The sequence below is a fragment of the Pygocentrus nattereri genome, chromosome 1 (assembly GCF_015220715.1).
Source record: "Pygocentrus nattereri isolate fPygNat1 chromosome 1, fPygNat1.pri, whole genome shotgun sequence".
Lineage (NCBI taxonomy): Eukaryota > Metazoa > Chordata > Actinopteri > Characiformes > Serrasalmidae > Pygocentrus > Pygocentrus nattereri.
Window position 1 is genome coordinate 2906789 of NC_051211.1, and position 19585 is coordinate 2926373.

General features: G+C 42.3%; 1 protein-coding gene across 1 annotated transcript in view; it reads right to left on the bottom strand.

Moving 5' to 3' along the window:
• Nucleotides 1-7991: 7991 nt before the first annotated feature.
• LOC108441737 (NACHT, LRR and PYD domains-containing protein 12-like) overlaps nucleotides 7992-19585 on the bottom strand; it is a 45679-nt gene continuing 34085 nt past the window's right edge. Inside the window, exons 17-21 of the mRNA XM_037539136.1 lie at nucleotides 15506-15679; nucleotides 14397-14570; nucleotides 12150-12323; nucleotides 8711-8884; nucleotides 7992-8578 (exon numbers count right to left, since the gene is read on the bottom strand). Coding sequence (XP_037395033.1) covers nucleotides 8551-8578; nucleotides 8711-8884; nucleotides 12150-12323; nucleotides 14397-14570; nucleotides 15506-15679 — 724 coding nt within the window. The 3' untranslated portion in view covers nucleotides 7992-8550. The remainder of the gene's footprint in view (nucleotides 8579-8710; nucleotides 8885-12149; nucleotides 12324-14396; nucleotides 14571-15505; nucleotides 15680-19585) is intronic.

A 19585-nucleotide genomic window follows, 5' to 3' on the forward strand; every position in this document is an offset into this window, starting at 1 on the left:
GCAAACAGCAGCGTTGTGACCTTGAGGTCACCAAACCGGACACCCTCCATCCCCTGACTGCACCTAGAAATTCTATCCATAAAAATTATGAATAGAATCGGTGACAAAGGGCAGCCCTGACAGAGTCCAACTGTCACTGGGAACGAGTCTGACTTACTGCCGGCCATGCGAACCAAACTCCTGCTTTGTTTGTACAGGGCCTGAATGGCTCATAGCAAAGAGCCATGTAACCTGTACTCCTGAAGCACCTCCCACAGAATACCCCGGGGAACACAGTCGAATGCCTTTTCCAAATCCACAAAGCACATTTGGACTGGTTGGGCAAAATCCCATGCACCCTCCAGAATCCTGGAGAGGGTGAAGAGTTGGTCCAGTGTTCCATGACCAGGGCGGAACCCGCACTGCTCCTCCTGAATCCGAGGTTCGACTATAAGCCGGACTCTCTTCTCCAGTACCCCTGCATAGACCTTACCAGGGAGGCTGAGGAGTGTGATTCCCCTGTAGTTGGAACTCCTGTAATTGTCCACGCAATGTTGAAAAGGCGTGTCAGCCAAGACAGTCCCACAACATCCAGAGCCTTGAGGAACTCAGGGCGGATATCATCCACCCCTGGACCCTTGCCACCAAGGAGCTTTTTAACTACCTTAGCGACTTCAGCCTCAGTAATGGACAAGCCTATTCCCGTGTCTCCAGACTCTGGTTTCTCACTGGAGAACGTGTCAGGGGATTGAGAAGGTCCTCAAAGTATTCCTTCCACCGCCCAATGACGTCTTCAGTCGAAGTCAGCAGCACACCATCTCCATTATATACAGTGCTAGTGGCACACTGCTTTCCCCTTCTGAGTCACCTGATGATTTGCCAGAATCTTTTCGGAGCTGACTTAAAGTCACTTTCCAAGGCCTCACCAAACTCCTCCCACACTCAGGTTTTTGCCTTGGCGATGACTGAAGTCGCAGATCGCTTGGCCTGTTGATACCTGCCAGCTGCCTCTGGTGTCCCACAGGCCAAACATGCCCGGTAGGACTCCTTCTCTCACCTGGGGTGTCCACCACTGGGTTCAAAGATTACCGCCCCGACAGGCACCAACTATCTTGCGGCCACAGCTACAGTCAGCCACTTCAACAATGGAGGAGCGGAACATGGCCCATTCTAAGTCAATGTCCCTCACCTCCCCTGATATCTGGTCAAAGTTTTGACGGAGGTGTGAGTTGAAGATCAGTCTTTCCCCACCACCTGATCCAACTCACCACCAGGTGGTGATCAGTTGACAGCTCAGCTCCTCTCTTTACCCGAGTGTCCAAAACACATGGCCACAAGTCTGATGACATGACTACAAAGTCAATCATTGAACTGCGGCCTAGGGTGTCCTGGCGCCATGTGCACTTATGGACATCCTTGTGTTCAAATATGGTGTTCGTGATGGACAAACTGTGGTTTGCACAGAAGTCCAAAAACTGAACACCACTCGGGTTCAGATCAGAGAGGCCATTCCTCCCAATCACACCCCTCCAGGTCTCACAGTCATTGCCCACATGAGCATTGAAGTCCCCCAGTAGGACAATAGAGTCTCCAGGAGGAGCACTTTCAAGCACCCTTCCCAAGGACTCTAAGAAGGCTGGGTACTCTGAACTGCTGTTCGGTGCATAAACACAGACAGCAGTCAGGACCTGTTCCCCAACCCGAAGGCGTAGGGAAGCTACCCTCTCGTCCACCGGAGAAAACCCCAACATCCAGGCACCGAGTCGAGGGGCTATGAGAAAGCCCACACCTGCCAGCCACCTCTCACCATAGGCAACTCCAGAAAAGAATAAAGTCCAGCCCCTCTCAAGGAGATTGGACCCCGAGCCCAAGCTGTATGTTGAGGTGAGCCTGACTATATCTAGCTGGTATCTCTCGACCTCGCGCACCAACTCAGGCTCCTTCCCCGCCAGTGAGGTAACATTCCAAGTTACAAAAGCCAGTTTCAGCAACCGAGGATCAGAACGCAAAGGCCCACGCCTTCGGACACTGCCCCGATCCACAAAGCACCGAACCCCTACTACTGCCCCTCCCATTGGTGGTGGGTCGATGGGAGGGGGGACTCATGTAATTCCTTCAGGCTGGGCCCGGCCGGACACCATGAGTAAATGCCCGGCCACCAGAAACTAGCTGGCGAGCCCCTCCCCCAGGCCTGCCTCCAGGTTGGGGCCCTGGTAACCCTGATCCGTGCAGGGTACACAAGTCCTGTTTTTTTTTTGTTTTGATAGGGGTAATTATGGATCACACTTTGTCTGACCTGTCACCTAGGACCAGTTTGCCCTGGGAGACCCTACCAGGAGCTTTTGCTCCAGACAACATAGCTCCTAGGATCATTCAAGCACGCAACCCCTCCACCTCGATAAGGTGGTACTTTACAGGAAAGACAAAAGCATACTTTATTTGAAATGTAAGTTAATCTTTAAAGATTTCCAAGCAATTTTGGAGCATTTCCATTGGTCCATTCATCATGAAATCAAACAGTGATAAAGACCTCTGTTGTGTGTGTGTGTGTGTGTATATATGTATATATATATATATATATACACACACGCATACACAACAGATATATATATATATATATATATATATATATATATATATATATATATATATATATATATATATATATATATGGCAGTACCTACATGTTATGCTTCATATATATATATTCTATATTGCTGCTGTTGGAACAAAACCTTGTATCTCCATTTTTGTCGTTTTTCAGTTTTTGACACAGTGTTTGTAAATTTCATGATGATTGGACCAACGGTAATGTCCCAAAATGACATTGAAAAATGTCTGGTTCCACTGATTTACATTAATAGTAAAGCATATTTTTTGCTTCTCCTGCAAGGTTGCCTATTTGGAGATTTTGTACTGATAGCAGTGATATGTAAGTTCCTATATATAGCAATAATATGTCTCACATGAATTCTCTGCATCATCACTGTCCAAAGTAGAAAAACAAGTATGTCCAAAATGGTAACTTGACAAGAGTTGACTTTTAATGCAAGTTAAAGTAAAAAGATTTTATTCCAAACAATTCTGAAGTACTCCAAATGGTTAATTATTCAAACAATTTAAAGGACAACAGCTGTGCTCAAATGATGTAGAAAAGATTTATTTTGGACTGCAATGATCTGCAAGTGTCTGTATATAATAATGTGCCCCATAAGTATTCTATGTATGTAAGTACCTTTGTGTAATACGAAAAGCCCATGTCAAATCCTAGATTAAGCTCAAGAACCAAAACCAAATGATTGTATTCTTCTTTTTGAAATATAAACAGAGTTTTGGTAAAAAGCACTTTACAAAGTCAGTCCTGTTTATTCTCTGGATTTATTACAAAGACTAAATATGTTTGTAACTATATAATGTATCAGTAATATAGCATTATAATATCTTAGCGTTGCTTGTGATAAACAAACTACAACAACAACAAAACACATCGGTTACTGATGTGTGCATCACCTCTGCAGCGTGGTGTGTGTTTTCACAATAGACTGAACATCCAAAAAGGAAAGCTGTCAGCTCAGTGTTTCCCCAAAGTCTCTGAGGAATCAACAAATAATCAATCACTCAAATGTTGGTGTGAAACGCTCAAGCAATCAGCGAGTGCAATGATCTGATTTCAGTTTGCTGTCCATCACAGCTCTAGCATGAGAGACAGAAGGCATTTCCTTCAGCTCTATCTCAAATGGCAGCTGATTTTATTGGATACATCGGTGTTATATCACAACTACAAAGAACATACTCCTGTTTGGATAAAGCTGATAACACTGGATTACTACAAACAGGAGAACAGCTAATCATTTCTAGAAACTAAAAAAGGTTGTAATTTTTATATCTTTTTCTATTTAACAGAATCATCTCATATTTACACTGTGAAAATGTCATCTTGGCAAGTGAAACTGTATAAAATCTAGTCAGATCATTTTCATTATTTTTAAGAAATACCTTCTGTCCATATTTCTGTCCATGCATTCATTCCATCCACATTTGTGCATGTTCTCTTTACGCTTACAGATTCGGATGAAACGGAGCAACACCACCAGAAACCATGGAGGCAGAGACACAATGCTAGATTCTCTTATAAGAACAAATTAAGAATAAATAATGAAGAGAACGTGTGAATGGCTGGAGGACAATCTAGTTAAGTAGAAGCAGGAGAGAACATTTTGAAATAATGCAAATGGATGAAGTACATTCTAGTACACTGTGAGTAGAACATGTGTGGAGATGGGTGGAGAAATGTCTAGTGCATTGTGAGTTGGAGAGAACATTTTAGAACAGTGTGAATAAGAGGACAGCGTTCTATATCAATGTGAAGGAATGTGAAAAAGAGACCATTCTAGAACAGAGAGAGAACATTCTGGAATATAGCAATTATAGAAGACCATTCTAGACCAATTGTAATGTGAGAGAACATTCTACAACTGTGTGAATGGATATAGGACATTCTAGTACACTGTGAGTAGTAGATAACATTTTAGAATAGTGTGAGGAGCATGAACAGTGGAGAACATTCTAGAAAGTATGATATTCAAGAACAATGAATAGTAGGATAATATTCTAGATCAGTGTGAGGAAGAATTTTCTAGAACGGCATGAAAGATAGAGAGATCATTCTGGAATATGAAACTATGAAGACCATTCCTGAACGGTTACAGTGTGAGAGAACATTCTAGAACAGTGTGAATGAGAGGACAACATTCTAGATCAATGTGAGGGAAGAACATTCTAGAACAGTGCAAATCATAGGCCATGCTAGAACGGCGTGAAAAAAGGAAAATATTGCACAACAGTGTAAGTGTAGAAGAACACTCTAGAACACTGCGAATGAGAGATCAACATATACACAGATCCAGTGGCATATTTAGAACAAAGGATGCAGAAAAATGAGGAAATCTCTGGAAATGAAAACCAGGTTCAGCACCTTGGACAGCTCTAGAGCACATTTCAGCAAACCTCCACCTACATCAGTGGTTCTCGCTCTGATCTACTCAGCTCATTAAGATGCCTTTTCTGAAGGGAATATATAAGAGCAGGAGAACAGTGAAAACTGCAGTTCTCCAGGACCATAACTGAGAACCAGTGATCTACATTCATAGCCATTCAGAGTGTTCACAGTGGTGGCGATGAGAACCAGAATTTCACCTCTAAAAGCTCCCTCAAAGAAAGTTGTCACTGGAAAGGGTTATGATTTCACTGCCAGATGTCAGAGACACTGCTTTAAGATAGACTTAAGATGAAGTTTTGGCATAAAACGTCTGATCATGGTGGTGGATACATGGAGGGTGTTGTGATGCAAATTAAAAAACTGATTATTCCAGATTTTCCACTATTTTCCATCATCAACATTCCATATAAACTCAGAAGACTCGTGTAGGTTCTGTATAGTAAATAAAATGTCTATGTTTGTGTTGTAGTCATGGCAACCCCTGGTTCACACCAAACCATTGGCTCACTCTGTTATGGCTCTCATACACTGAGTTATACACATACTTGAAAGAAAACAGTAAAGCCAGCTTAAAATTATAGGGCAACAAACATTTCAGCAAGCAACTCAAGTTGAGTTCAACTAAGGCCAACTAATTATCAGTTGTAAATTTTACCTTTATTGTGTCACCTTTGGGAGACAGCGTATTCTGAGATACTGCTTGTGGGTTCTTTGCAAAGAACTGTCCTACGGTACTGAATGTTACTGCCCCCTGGTGGTGGCATGGAAACTCATCATGAGAACCCATTTACAAAGACAGACCTCAGTGATTTGAGGATGGAAAGCTAATACTGAGTGGTAAAAATACCCTTCTGACTCTGTAATTCCCAAACTAAACATCTTATCATATCCATATTCATTTAACTTTTCATTGAAGGGAACCATTTTTTTAATGAAAGAATTTGGTATAATATATAAGCATTGTCAAAGTTTCAAAACATACTCAGTACAAAGTTCACTCCCTAGACCAGAGGTCAGAAAAGGCGGTCCTCAGTCTGAGTCCAGACCCAGATGCTGTACTATGCGAACCTCAACCTATAGCATTTCAACAGGGTGGTCTTATTTTAATCAGTGTAACTTTTCTAGTCATTACGGTAGCTTTAGCAGCTGGAGACTGACAGGCCAATCACATGAGTTGTAAATATCACTACTCAGCCAATCAGATCTGTGCATTACGATAAACACAGAGACTCGAGCAAGTGATGTAGACACAGGGGAGGGACGAGGAGAGAAACAGCAGTCAGAGAGGAACGTGAGTCAGAGGGAAGTTATTTCCCTGTTGGATGAAGTACACAAATAATGTACTTGAGTTAAAGTAGAGATACCCAAGGTAAAAGTAAAAGTAAAAGTAGAAGTCCTTACTCTAGACCTCAACATGGGTAAAAGTACTAAAGTATTTGAATTCAAAAGTACTTAGTATCGAAAGTAAAAGTACTAAAAGAGTAATTCTGGCTCTGATGTCCTGTTATCATTTTTATAACAAGACTGGCTTCATGAACTCATTTCAGGTGAAAGTTCTCCAGCATCTCTCTTGGTAAACCAGTCTTTTAATAGAACGTCATTAATTAGTGACGCTGACGTCTATTAAAATGATCAGAAGCACAAAACACTGAATGTAAACAGTTTCCATCAGGGAGAACCGAGTGGTTCTGAAATCACTTTTTACACACAAGCAAAGTTTCAGTTTCAGATTTATTTACAACTTAGTTCCAAGTTTAAGTTGAATAAAAACTGGCTTTAAACTCAGGATCACAGATGAGCTCCTTTACTATGTTGATCTGTAGGCGTCTGTTCATAAACATAAACCAGCCCAAACTCATTTACTATAAAATGAAATGGTGTTTGTAGAAATTCAGAAAAAAGCCGCGTCAGTCTCGACTGCATATGTGGACATATTTCTATATTGTGCTCTATTTACACAAAGTTAGGTTAGTTCATCATTTATGTTGAACAGACTCTCCCAAAGTTTTACGCTGCTGCGCTGACGTTGAACCGCGTGCTGCACTGGGTCGGTATGACCAACAGGTCAAAACCAGCTCTAAACAAAGTGACCGCTGGGCCCTGATTGGTGCTCTGGCTTTGCGCTTCTTTCGTTTTTTTGTTTGTTTTTATACACACAAAAACCAAAAGGAACGACAGATTTCTCAAAATGTAGGAGCAAAAAGTCGGATATTAGACTCTGAAATGTAGTGGAGTGAAAGGAGAAAGTCGCCCAGAATGGAGAAACTCAGTACAGATACACCAAAAATGCTTAAGTACAGAAACTAATTACATTTACTTAGTTACTGTCCACCACTGGTTATTTCACATGGCGTTCTCTAAAAAGAGAAAACTGACAACTTGTTGAAATATCACTGAATTGTACTTTATGTGATCTGATATTCAGTTGTGAGATGAGATGTTGATATTCCTACTAGGCTAATTCACTTTACAGTATATGACACTGAGTCAACAAATTAGACATTATGATGTTCCGGACCTTTGCTTGAGAACATTTTCTTTAACTGGACCATCTTAAATTTTAATAAACAGGGGTTCTAGGCCATACAGTCCACATGAAACTGGATGGAAGCTAAGGTTCTGAACTAAACAGCCCATTTTGTTGATGTCACAAAAACATCACATTAAAGAAGCACCTTTAGAACAACAAACATGTCTCAGCTGATTGACTACATGTGGGACAAGTGGAAAGTTTATTTTTTGCTAAATTACTTTTTTGTGTCTTTATTCAAAACACACACACGCACACACACACACACACACACACACACAAACATCACACACACACACACAGACTAAATCTGAGAGAGGTGTTTGTGTGTAATGCAGAGACTCAGCAGCAGTGATAGACTAATAATCAGATGAGCTTTATTAGAGCTCAGAGAGGAACAGCAGAGATCTTCAGAGACACTGATGCTCCATGTTCTCCCTGTTTGAGCTCAGAACTGATAACAGTCAGTCCATCTCCACCACATCAAACACTGTTACAATACAAGCAACCAGAACCTTAAATTAGACTTAAACACAAGTAGATTAAAATAAATTCAAAGGAAAATAAACATTCAAAACTTTTCAAAAACTTTTAAAAAGAAATAATCTGGAGAATCACTGTATGATGTTCGTAGCTAAACAGAAAATATCAAGCAGCACTAAATCAGCACCTGCTCGTGAGTTAAATGTGGCGGGAGCATATTTTGTTCACACTTCAAGGTAAATAAAGGAAGCCTTGATCTCGACTGGTACAAACACAGATTAACAATAACATTTCTTCTGGTTTCTACATACAAAACATCATGACCTGTGACAAGTTTTCAGTCTGTTTTCTTGTGACAGATTAGAAGAATCTTCCTCTCTGAATATCAGACATTCAGTTTTTAGTGTTGCTCGTTTACTGTTTTATTTCTAATGAAGTTTTCTGTTTACAAACACATACGTCCATGTATTTACACACACTGTGTCTCCCTCTGCTGCTGGAGCTCCTCACACACATTCAGAAATCACTCCATCTCTCATTGATGTCGTCTCTTTGGTGATCAATAGCATAAATCATTAACATCACATCTGAAAAACAGAGAATAACAACATAACTTTTAAAATAAAAAAACATTAATTTCAATACAGAGACTTTAAACTGTAAATCACTAACGACATTTCAGTGTGTGCACACATTTATCTGAAGCTCTTGTTCCTCACCTTAGATCTTGTAGTCTGTAATGTTTATCACGCTGCAGAGCTAACAGCAGCTCATGTCCTTTCTTTATCTGGTCATTTAAACACAGGTTCAGATCTCTCAGGTGTGACGGGTTTGATTTCAGAGCTGAAGCCAGTGCAGCACAGCCTTCATCTTTGATATTACAACACATCAACCTGCAGAGAGAACAATGTCTGAGTTTGATTTTAATCTCTCGAGTCCATGAGTTAATGATCTTGGTCTTTTCTTGATCTTGACACTCAACATATTGCAGTGCTAGTCAGGCAGCACTGTGTTGAGAATCTGCCACTGCACTGCCTCCCTTCTCATGTTTCAAATACAACCTGCTCTCTAATTGACTAATGAGGAAAAAGAGGTCACTGCTGTTTTCATTTAGTATCTAATGAGGAAATTCAAATATATAACAAACAGCATGATGAGAGAATAAAAAGTTTCTGAAGAACTGAAACAAACATCCTCAGGATATTGATTCTTAACCTACAGACTCCAATAGAGATCTGAGAACATGGCAACACTTAGTTATGATTCCTTAGTAATCTCATAACTATGAATAAACAAATTATCAACTAATACAGTAATTATCTGTAATGAATAATGAGTTATTCTTTGTTGCTAATGAACAAGCATGAGAAGAAATTGGTTATTGCCGCAGTGGTTACCGTTAAATACATTTACAGAATGAACAGACAGATTAACTAAAGGTAATGTAAACTAATACAGTTACTAAGCTTAACAGAAAAATATCTTTTGATACTCAGGACAGAAGAATCATCAACAAGAAAAATCACTGAATACTCAGCATTGGGTTGTTGCACTATGGGAGGCAAATCTAGCCAAAAAAATGTAAATGCAAACCTCCTTTTGCCATTTCTCTTTCCAAACATCTGTGCAAATATCCTGCCAAAATTGAAAATGAAATGAAATACCTTCATTAGCAATTTCATTTTTCACATGAGCACAAGCCATTTGTGACAAGAAGAAAAATAAACAAAATAGCTATATGACATTTCATTTTAGTCGTTTTTCTGGGATTTCATGGCCACATCTAAAATGAAAAAGCTAACAGACAAAAGAAAACACATACCTCACTTTGGCTTTGGCTTTTCTTTGTGAAAAGCAGAATACGTGTCAAAACTAAAATCAAAATGCAATGTTTACTTTCTTATTTCTTTTTCATAGCGATAGGCTGCAAATCGGGCAAAATCAAAATGAAAAATGAAGAAATCAACAGCAAAGTCACAGTTCATGATTCCGTTTTCGGCACTGACGTGCTTCAACTGACAGAATGAAAAGGCAAATGAAAACGAACATCAGCACCACCTGCTGGAGATTCACTTTTCATTTTGCAGTTTTCATTTTCTTTTTCAAACTGACCAACATGCAAATATATGTATGTAAATTAGCACTAGGTGGGGCGATGGGGTACATTTTAGCACATATTCAGCTGTCCAAGAAAAAACACTGTCATGTCTCAGATCTGGTGACCAAACAGCCCCAGAGAAAAGGTATCAGACCAAACGGCCTCAAAAAAAAACTGTGAAAATGTTACACTGGCATTTATATTGTGATGCACAATCATTTTTGAACTTTTTATGAACCAGTCTAGGCTCGACCAGGCTTGCATTTGGTCTGATACCTTTTCTCTGAGGCCGTTGGGTTTGACGGCATTTGGTCTGATGTTCAGTTTCACCAGATCTGAGTCATGACAGTCATTCTAATTTTGTCAGATTTGCAGCCTATTACTATGAAAAAGAAATAAGAAAGTAAACATTGCTTTTTGATTTTAGTTTTGACACATATTCTGCTTTTCACGAAAAAAAGCCAAAGCCAAAGTGAAGTTTGTGTTTTCTTTTGTCTGTTAGCTTTTTCATTTTAGATGTGGCCATGAAATCCCAGAAAAACGACTAAAATGAAATGACAAATAGCTGTTTTCAATTTATTTTTGTTTTTGTCACAAACAGCTCGTGTTCATGTGAAAAATAAAATTACAAATGAAGGTATTTCATTTTCAATTTTGGCAGGATATTTGTGCAGATGTTTTTAAAAAGAAATGGCAAAAAGAGGTTTGCATTTACATTTTATTGTTTTCATTTTCATTTCCTTTTCGGCTGGATTTGCCTCCCATAGTTGCACCAGCAGTACAAAAGTTCAAACGTAGGCTAGCTGTAGCTTAAGTTTTTACTGCAGGTGTAATGTGTAGTTGTCCCAACACTTTTGACCATATAGTTTATATTTAGCAGCTTGTTTATGATAAAGAGCACATAAAGCTCTGACAAATGCTATTAGCTAGTAGCTAATAAGTGTAGAACAAAATGGTTGTAGTTTATAGCCACGAGTATTTTAGTGTAAAAGAACACATAATAAATGAATATCTGCCAAATGTGGATCAATCGGGAAGATTTACTTCAGCCTTCACAATGTAGCAGGTTACCTAACATAAGATACAGAGAAGCAGCTCAGCTAATGCTGCTCAATACAAAGTATGATAAATCCTGCAGATGAGATGAACCCCTCAGATAAAACTCACAACAAAACAAAAAAAGTCACTACGAAATGAATTATCAAAAAATCCAGAGAAAGTATGAATATATATCATTAGAGGCACAGGTGGACAGCATAGTGTACACACAGAACAATAAAGGTTTGGTAGTCAAAACTCAAAATTCAAGCAAGAATGACACTTCTATCAAAAACTATCAAGAGTCCAGAATACACTTACAATTTATTTTTATGTTCATGTTCTTTGTTTTAAATAACTGCTAAAAAACCGACAACAAGAAGTACACCTACTAAGACTCTTACGAATAACAATGAAAATAATAAAAATAACATGTCACGATTGCCCCCCCTCCCCATGTCCTGTCCATGTGCATTTGTTTTGGTTTTCTAGTCCTGCCCCCTCATTTCATGACTCTACCCCTGATTGTCTCTACCCCTGATTGTCTCCACCTGTCCCTTGTTACCCTTATGTATTTAAGCCCTGTGTTTTCCCCAGTCTGGTTACTGGTCTTTGTTTGAATCTCTGTCTGTGTTGTTGGTGTTATATGCTGTGTTGGTTGTACTGGTGTTGTTTGTTTGATTCTGGTTTATGCCTGGTCCCTGATCTCTCTGTGTTGGCTCATTGACCCTGGACTGTCTTGACCTTGATTTTGGATTTGCCCTTGATAAATCTCTCTTATCTCAGCATGTGCATCAGCCTCCTTGCTCCCCATCACACAATAATTCGCATAAATATTTTCCGGTCCAACTTCTTCCATTTTTACATGAAAAGATGTACTACTGTTGCCACAAAAAGAAAAAAAAACAAAACAGGAAAAAAATGTGGGAATAGGCACTTTTCCCAATTTACCTTTATATCACTGATCTAGTTATTCTTGACAACGCCATTACACTTATCATTACTATTATTACTGAACTTACCACAAAAACTCCAGTTTACAGAGAGGATTCTCCAGTGCAGCAGAGAGCAGCTTCACTCCTGAATCTCCTAGATTATTAAAAGACAGATGCAGCTCCCTCAGATGCGAGGGGTTTGATTTCAGAGCTGACATCAGAACAGCACAGCCTTCTTCTGTGATATTACACTGCTGTAACCTGCAGAAAGAACAATGACACACTGTTCACTCTCTCAGTTCAGAACACACAGATCAGTTCAGCAGGAACTTCATCAACAACATGTGACTACAGCCATAAAACACAGCATTACTTATAGCACTTTTCATGCATGTAGGAGCTCAAAGAACTTTATGATAAAATAGTATGGTTAAAAAAAATTAAAGTTTGTTTATTTTTTAAGAGCCTAAGACAGAATTGTACACTAAGGGCCTACTGATGTTAACACATGTATAACAATCATGGTCCGCATTTGAAATATGAGGCAAATATAATTATGATAAAAAAACAGTAAAAACAGGGAAAAAAACAGTGACATCTTTCTATGAGCAAGTGTGACAAAAACTTTAACAGGCATTTCTAAAAACATCTACAAAACTAAATACTAAATATTATCTGTTTAGAACTTGATGGCAGCAACACACCTCAAAAAATGTTTTATATATATGCGGTTTAGCTTGTCTTGCTGAAATATGCAAGGCCTTCATTGAAAGAGACGCTGTGTGGATGGGGGCATATGTCATTCTAAAACCTCTATGTACTGTTCAGCATTGGTATTGATTTTCCAGATGTGTAAGCTGTCCAAGACATAGGCACTAATGCAACCTGATCAATCACAGATAGAGACTTTTAAACTGTGCACTGGTAACAAGCTGGATGGTCTGTCTCCTCTTGAGTCTGCAGGACATGGCAATCATGGTTTCCAAAAGGAATGTTAAAATTTGATTTATCTGATCACAAAACAGGCAGTGCTGTTGCCTCACAGTGAGGAGGGCCTGAGTTCGATTTCCCGGCCAGGGTCGACTGGGGTCCTCTCTGTGTGGAGTTTGCATGTTCTCCCCGTGTCTGTGCGGGTTTCCTCTGGGTTCTCCGGTTTCCTCCCACAGTCCAAAGACATGCAGTTAAGCCAATTGGACATGCTACATTGACCCTAGGTGTGAATGTGTGAGTGCTTGTCTGTGTCTGTCTGTCTGCCCTGTGATGGACTGGCAACCTGTCCAGGGTGTATCTTGCCTTCCGCCCGATGACTGGGATAGGCTCCAGCACCCAAAGATACAGAGAAGCAGCTTTGTTATTCATTGTTAAGCAGTTTTAATGCTAAAGGGTTCTTATGAATCAAATATGTCCTGTTCTTATGGTTTGAACAATTTGAACAAATTGCTTTTACCACACCCTCTTAAAGAGGATTTGGCCTTCCCGGGACAGAATACTTAGTTTATGACACATAATTACAAACTAAGTCCTTCAGAAAAGCAACTTCTTTTATGATAAAATTCAACTGTACGACACTACTTTGGTCTTTTATGATGGTACCACAGGCCAGGGGAGAGTCAATGCCAAGGTAAACCTGTGTATCTTAACTTCTGTTGCGACTGGGTGAAGTTTAGAACAAAATAGACAGAGTGGTCTTGAAAAAAACCATTGTTTCTGTGAACCATTCATTCTGTAAATGTATTTTATTTGATGTTAACTACTGCAAGAACAAACAGTCCCTTCTCATGTTTATTTATTAATAAGGATGCATACCATATAACACCTTCTCCACCTGTTCCTTTTTCCTCAGATCACTTGAGTCCTTGAATGGCCCAGAGGACTCCAACTTCCATGATTCAGAACTTTGCAAAACATTGCTAACATCTTTGGGTGTGTACTTTGTTTCTTTGTGCATGACCTGTTTTTCATATTTCTAACCTGCCCTGTGTGTCATTGCCCTTTTAAATTTGTTTGCTAGATATTGTATGAGATTTTGATTTTTAAACTCTGACTGTTTTTTTGGCTACTGTCCGGATGTCCAGCTTTGGCTGTCTTGCACACTGATTCTGACCCTTGCCTTTTCTGACAACTCCACCTCAGTACCCTCATCAAAACTTCAAGTAAAGTTCAGCCTTTGCCTTTTTATCTGTGTCTGATCTGTATTCTGTATTTATTTATAGCAAGTTTGCACAGTTACTAGATTAATAAGGTACCTTACTGAATATATGAAATATGCTTTAGTGGGAAAATCTGTATTACTAAGGACCAGGTTATGTGTGACTCTCAGAGAGAAGATCTTACTTCAGGAACTCCAGTTTACAGAGTGGATTCTCCAGTACAGCAGAGAGCAGCTTCACCCCTGAATCTCCAAGTTCACTACCAGTCAGATTCAGTGCTTTCAGGTGTGAGGGGTTTAATTTCAGAGCTGAAATCAAAGTGGCACAGCCTTCCTCTGTTATATTACAAAACCCCAACCTGCAGAGAGAACAATGACACACTCTTCACTCTCTTAGTTTAGAACACACAGATAAGTTCAGAAGGAACTTCCTCAACAAGGTGTGAGTACAGTCATAAACACACCTTTACTTATAGAGCACATTTCATACATGTAACACATTTTAAGTGCTTAAATAAAATAGTATGGTTAAAAAGAGCAAGATATAAAAATGGTAATTGAAATTAAATAAGTTAAAATAAAAAAAACATGAACAGGTACAGGTACATGAACTTAAGTAGTGAGGATCAACAAGTCACTGCTGTCCTGCTGTTTAATTTTTAATAGACTAACATTAAAACTGAGGTCATTATTTGAATATGAAATATGAGGAAAATGTAAATAGACCAAATCTGGTGTTTGTATTGTTAAAAGTCACAGGACAGGTTTTATTTTATTTTATTTTTGATTTTATTATCGACTTTTATCTCTGGGGTCATCTTAAACAGACTGTGTATGCTGAGAAAATTCGCAACAAACACCACCTTCAGCACCACATCATGGAGGCTTGTGACAGCATTAAAAAAACAAATTTAATTAACTAAAAATATAAAACTGTCCTGTCACTTTTGACTCACCCTGTACATCTTGGAAGTAAAAATGAAAGGAAAATATTCTAATAAGTAACTGGTACTCTCTGAAAACAAATTAACAAACCTTAACATTTTATGAATGATAACATTTGATATAGTTCCAATATGGCAAACATATGAAACTTGAAACTTAAAAAACTTCAGATATGAAAATAGAAAACAAACAAAAAAGCAAGATGTGAAAAATCTCAGAGTTAAAACAAACATCCTCAGGATTTTGATTCTGAACCTACAGACTCAAACAGAGATCATGGAATATTTATGTTTAGAGAGCATGTCTTACTGAGGACCAGGTCATGTGTGACTCATAGAAATGATCTTACCACAGCATTTCCAGTTTACAGAGAGGATTCTCCAGTACAGCAGAAAGCAGCTTCCCTCCAGAATCTCGTATATCATTCAGACACATATTTAGCTCTCTCAGTTGAGAAGCCTGTGATTTCAGAGCTGAAGTTAGAGCAACAAAGCTTTTGTCTGTGATGTTACAGTACACCAACCTGCAAAGAAAACAATTACACTCTTCACTCTCTCGGTTCAGCAGGAACTTCATCAACAAAGTGTGACTACAGTCAGAAGACAGCTATATTAGTATAACTATACTATATATATATAACTATACTATATATATAATTTCACAGATCTGTAATAAAGGTGATATTATATTAACCTAAAAGTTATATAGTAAAGTTTAGATTACTAATACATGAGATAATGAACAGTAAATATATTTCATAAAGATAAATCTGATGTGGTTTAAGATAACTATTTGAGCTGTTTTTCATCAGGGGCAGTCATGGGCTGAAGGTTAAGGAATCAGCCTTGTGATCAGAAGTTTACCAGTCCAGTCCTCTGAGCCAGCAGGACATGATTTCACTGCACGGATGAGGAAAATGCAGAGACCCAATTCTTGCATGCAGGCACAGTTGGCCAACGGTTCTGAATTCTGAATCTGGGCTTTGTAACAGAGTAAAAGTATTTTGCTAACAGGTAACACAAAAGGTAGCACAAAATATGTGAACAGCCCTGATTCAGTAAATTCTTAGTATATTTACCTCATCTTATCTGTAGGTGGAGCTACATATAAAAGTAACAGAACAACCATGAGTGATTATAATGCATTAATTTAGACAGAATTTTAGTGCAATTACTGACATTATTTTGAGGAACTGATATTACAGCTCCAATATCGTTTACTTTCACTGTAATTACAGGATGAAACAATGCCTGTCCATTTAAATACGTAATTGTCACGGTTGGCTCCTCCCAGTCCTGTCCATGTGCTCATGTTTTGGTCTTGTAACTCCGCCCCTGATTGTTATCACCTGTCCCTCATTGTTCCGTGTATTTAAGCCCTGTGTTTGCCCCATCCGTTGGCCAGTCTTTGTATCTTTGTATCTTTGTATCTTTGTACCTTTGTACCTTTGTATCGTGTCTTTGTACCTGGTCTTCGTACCTGGTCTTCGTTTGTGTTAATTCTTGAGATGTCTTACCCTAAGTCTGTACGTGTCGGCTCATTGACCCTGGACTGTTCTGACCACGACCCTGGATTTGCCCCTAATAAATCTCGCTTATCTCAGCGTGTGCGTCCGCCTCCTCGCTCCGCGTTACAGAAAGACTGGCCACCACAGGACGCAGCAGGTAAGCGAGACTCCGGCATGTGGTTGTTCCGTTGGGACGAAACTCCGGCTGTTTTAAAGCAGCCCGAGTTCGCGGTGTCCCAACGCCACCAAGCCGGAGACAGCAAATCCCCTGGCGCTGAGGGAACACGAGCGTCTCGTCGGTCCCGCAAGAAAGCGGAGGACCTTCCCGCCTTGTGTCCGGGCGACGAGAGCTCAGGTAAGCGCCTTGGGTCTGCCCGTCTTGAGCGCCACTGCAGGGAGGAGCGACCTGCAGTGCAAGACGGGGTCAGACGGCAGGAGCATTCAGATGACCCGTTTTTTGGTACTCGGCTCGTTCGCAAGCGTCACTGCGAGCTGCCAATCGCTCGAGTGAGCTTTGGGAACGGCCGAGTGGGTCCAGTATCTGTGTGTTCCTCCAGGTTGGAGCAGAGGTCCCCAGCCCGAAGGCTTGATCCCGTGGCCGCACCCCGCGGCACTTCTGATCCCGTGGCCGCACCCCGCGGCGCTTCTGATCCCGTGGCCGCACCCCGCGGCGCTTCTGATCCCGTGGCCGCACCCCGCGGCACGCCTGATCCCGTGGCCGCACCCCGCGGCACGCCTGATCCCGTGGCCGCACCCCGCGGCGCTTCTGATCCCGTGGCCGCACCCCGCGGCGCTTCTGATCCCGTGGCCGCACCCCGCGGCGCTTCTGATCCCGTGGCCGCACCCCGCGGCACGCCTGATCCCGTGGCCGCACCCCGCGGCACGCCTGATCCCGTGGCCGCACCCCGCGGCACGCCTGCCTCCGTGGACGTCGCAGCAGGCCCCGCGCCTGCCTCCGTGGACGTCGCAGCAGGCCCCGCGCCTGCCTCCGTGGACGTCGCAGCAGGCCCCGCGCCTGCCTCCGTGGACGTCGCAGCAGGCCCCGCGCCTGCCTCCGTGGACATTACATCCCCTTTGTTCCCACCCATCCCGCCCTCGTCTGTGTCTGTTCCCCCTGGGCCTTCTGTGTCTGTTTCCGTTCCCTTGTTTCTGCCCTGTTCAGTCCCTGGTTTTGTCCTGTTCCCTACTGTTGTGTCTGTCTCGGTTCCCGTTCCTGTTGTGGTTCCCGTTCCTGTGTCTCCTTTTGTTTCTGTTCCTGTTTCTGTTTCCGTGCCCGTGTCCGTTCCCGTGTCTGTCCTGGTGCCTGTTCCCCTGTCTCTTGCGTGGTCTGTTGTTCGTTCTTGTTTTCCTCGTCCTGTGTCTCCGGTCGTCTCTCGTTCGGCGTCGTTTTGTGTTGTGCCTCCTCGTCCTCCCTCCGTTTTTTGTCCTCGTTCTGTTTCGTCTGTTCCTGTGTCTGGTGTGTCTTCGTCTGTTCCTGTGCCTTGTGTGTCTCCGTCTGTGTCTGTTCCTGTGCCTTGTGGTTCTGTTCCTGTGCCTTGTGGTTCTGTTCCTGTGCCTTGTGGTTCTGTTCCTGTGCCTTGTGGTTCCGTTTCTGCCTCTTGTGGTTCCGTTTCTGCCTCTTGTGGTTCCGTTTCTGCCTCTTGTGGTTCCGTTTCTGCCTCTGTGCCCGTTTCTGCCTCTGTGCCCGTTTCTGCCTCTGTGCCCGTTTCTGCCTCTGTGCCCGTTTCTGCCTCTGCTCTGGCTTCGGTGTCTGTGCCTGTTTAGTTTAGTTTTGTCTTTCTCTGGGTTTCGCTTTTTTGTTGGGTTGGTTTGTTTTGTTCTGTGTGGCACGCCCGGTGTGCGTGCCTTTGGGGGGGGGTTCTGTCACGGTTGGCTCCTCCCAGTCCTGTCCATGTGCTCATGTTTTGGTCTTGTAACTCCGCCCCTGATTGTTATCACCTGTCCCTCATTGTTCCGTGTATTTAAGCCCTGTGTTTGCCCCTTCCGTTGGCCAGTCTTTGTATCTTTGTATCTTTGTATCTTTGTACCTTTGTACCTTTGTATCGTGTCTTTGTACCTGGTCTTCGTACCTGGTCTTCGTTTGTGTTAATTCTTGAGATGTCTTACCCTAAGTCTGTACGTGTCGGCTCATTGACCCTGGACTGTTCTGACCACGACCCTGGATTTGCCCCTAATAAATCTCGCTTATCTCAGCATGTGCGTCCGCCTCCTCGCTCCGCGTTACAGAAAGACTGGCCACCACAGGACGCAGCAGGTAAGCGAGACTCCGGCATGTGGTTGTTCCGTTGGGACGAAACTCCGGCTGTTTTAAAGCAGCCCGAGTTCGCGGTGTCCCAACGCCACCAAGCCGGAGACAGCAAATCCCCTGGCGCTGAGGGAACACGAGCGTCTCGTCGGTCCCGCAAGAAAGCGGAGGACCTTCCCGCCTTGTGTCCGGGCGACGAGAGCTCAGGTAAGCGCCTTGGGTCTGCCCGTCTTGAGCGCCACTGCAGGGAGGAGCGACCTGCAGTGCAAGACGGGGTCAGACGGCAGGAGCATTCAGATGACCCGTTTTTTGGTACTCGGCTCGTTCGCAAGCGTCACTGCGAGCTGCCAATCGCTCGAGTGAGCTTTGGGAACGGCCGAGTGGGTCCAGTATCTGTGTGTTCCTCCAGGTTGGAGCAGAGGTCCCCAGCCCGAAGGCTTGATCCCGTGCCCGCACCCCGCGGCACTTCTGATCCCGTGGCCGCACCCCGCGGCGCTTCTGATCCCGTGGCCGCACCCCGCGGCGCTTCTGATCCCGTGGCCGCACCCCGCGGCACGCCTGATCCCGTGGCCGCACCCCGCGGCACGCCTGATCCCGTGGCCGCACCCCGCGGCGCTTCTGATCCCGTGGCCGCACCCCGCGGCGCTTCTGATCCCGTGGCCGCACCCCGCGGCGCT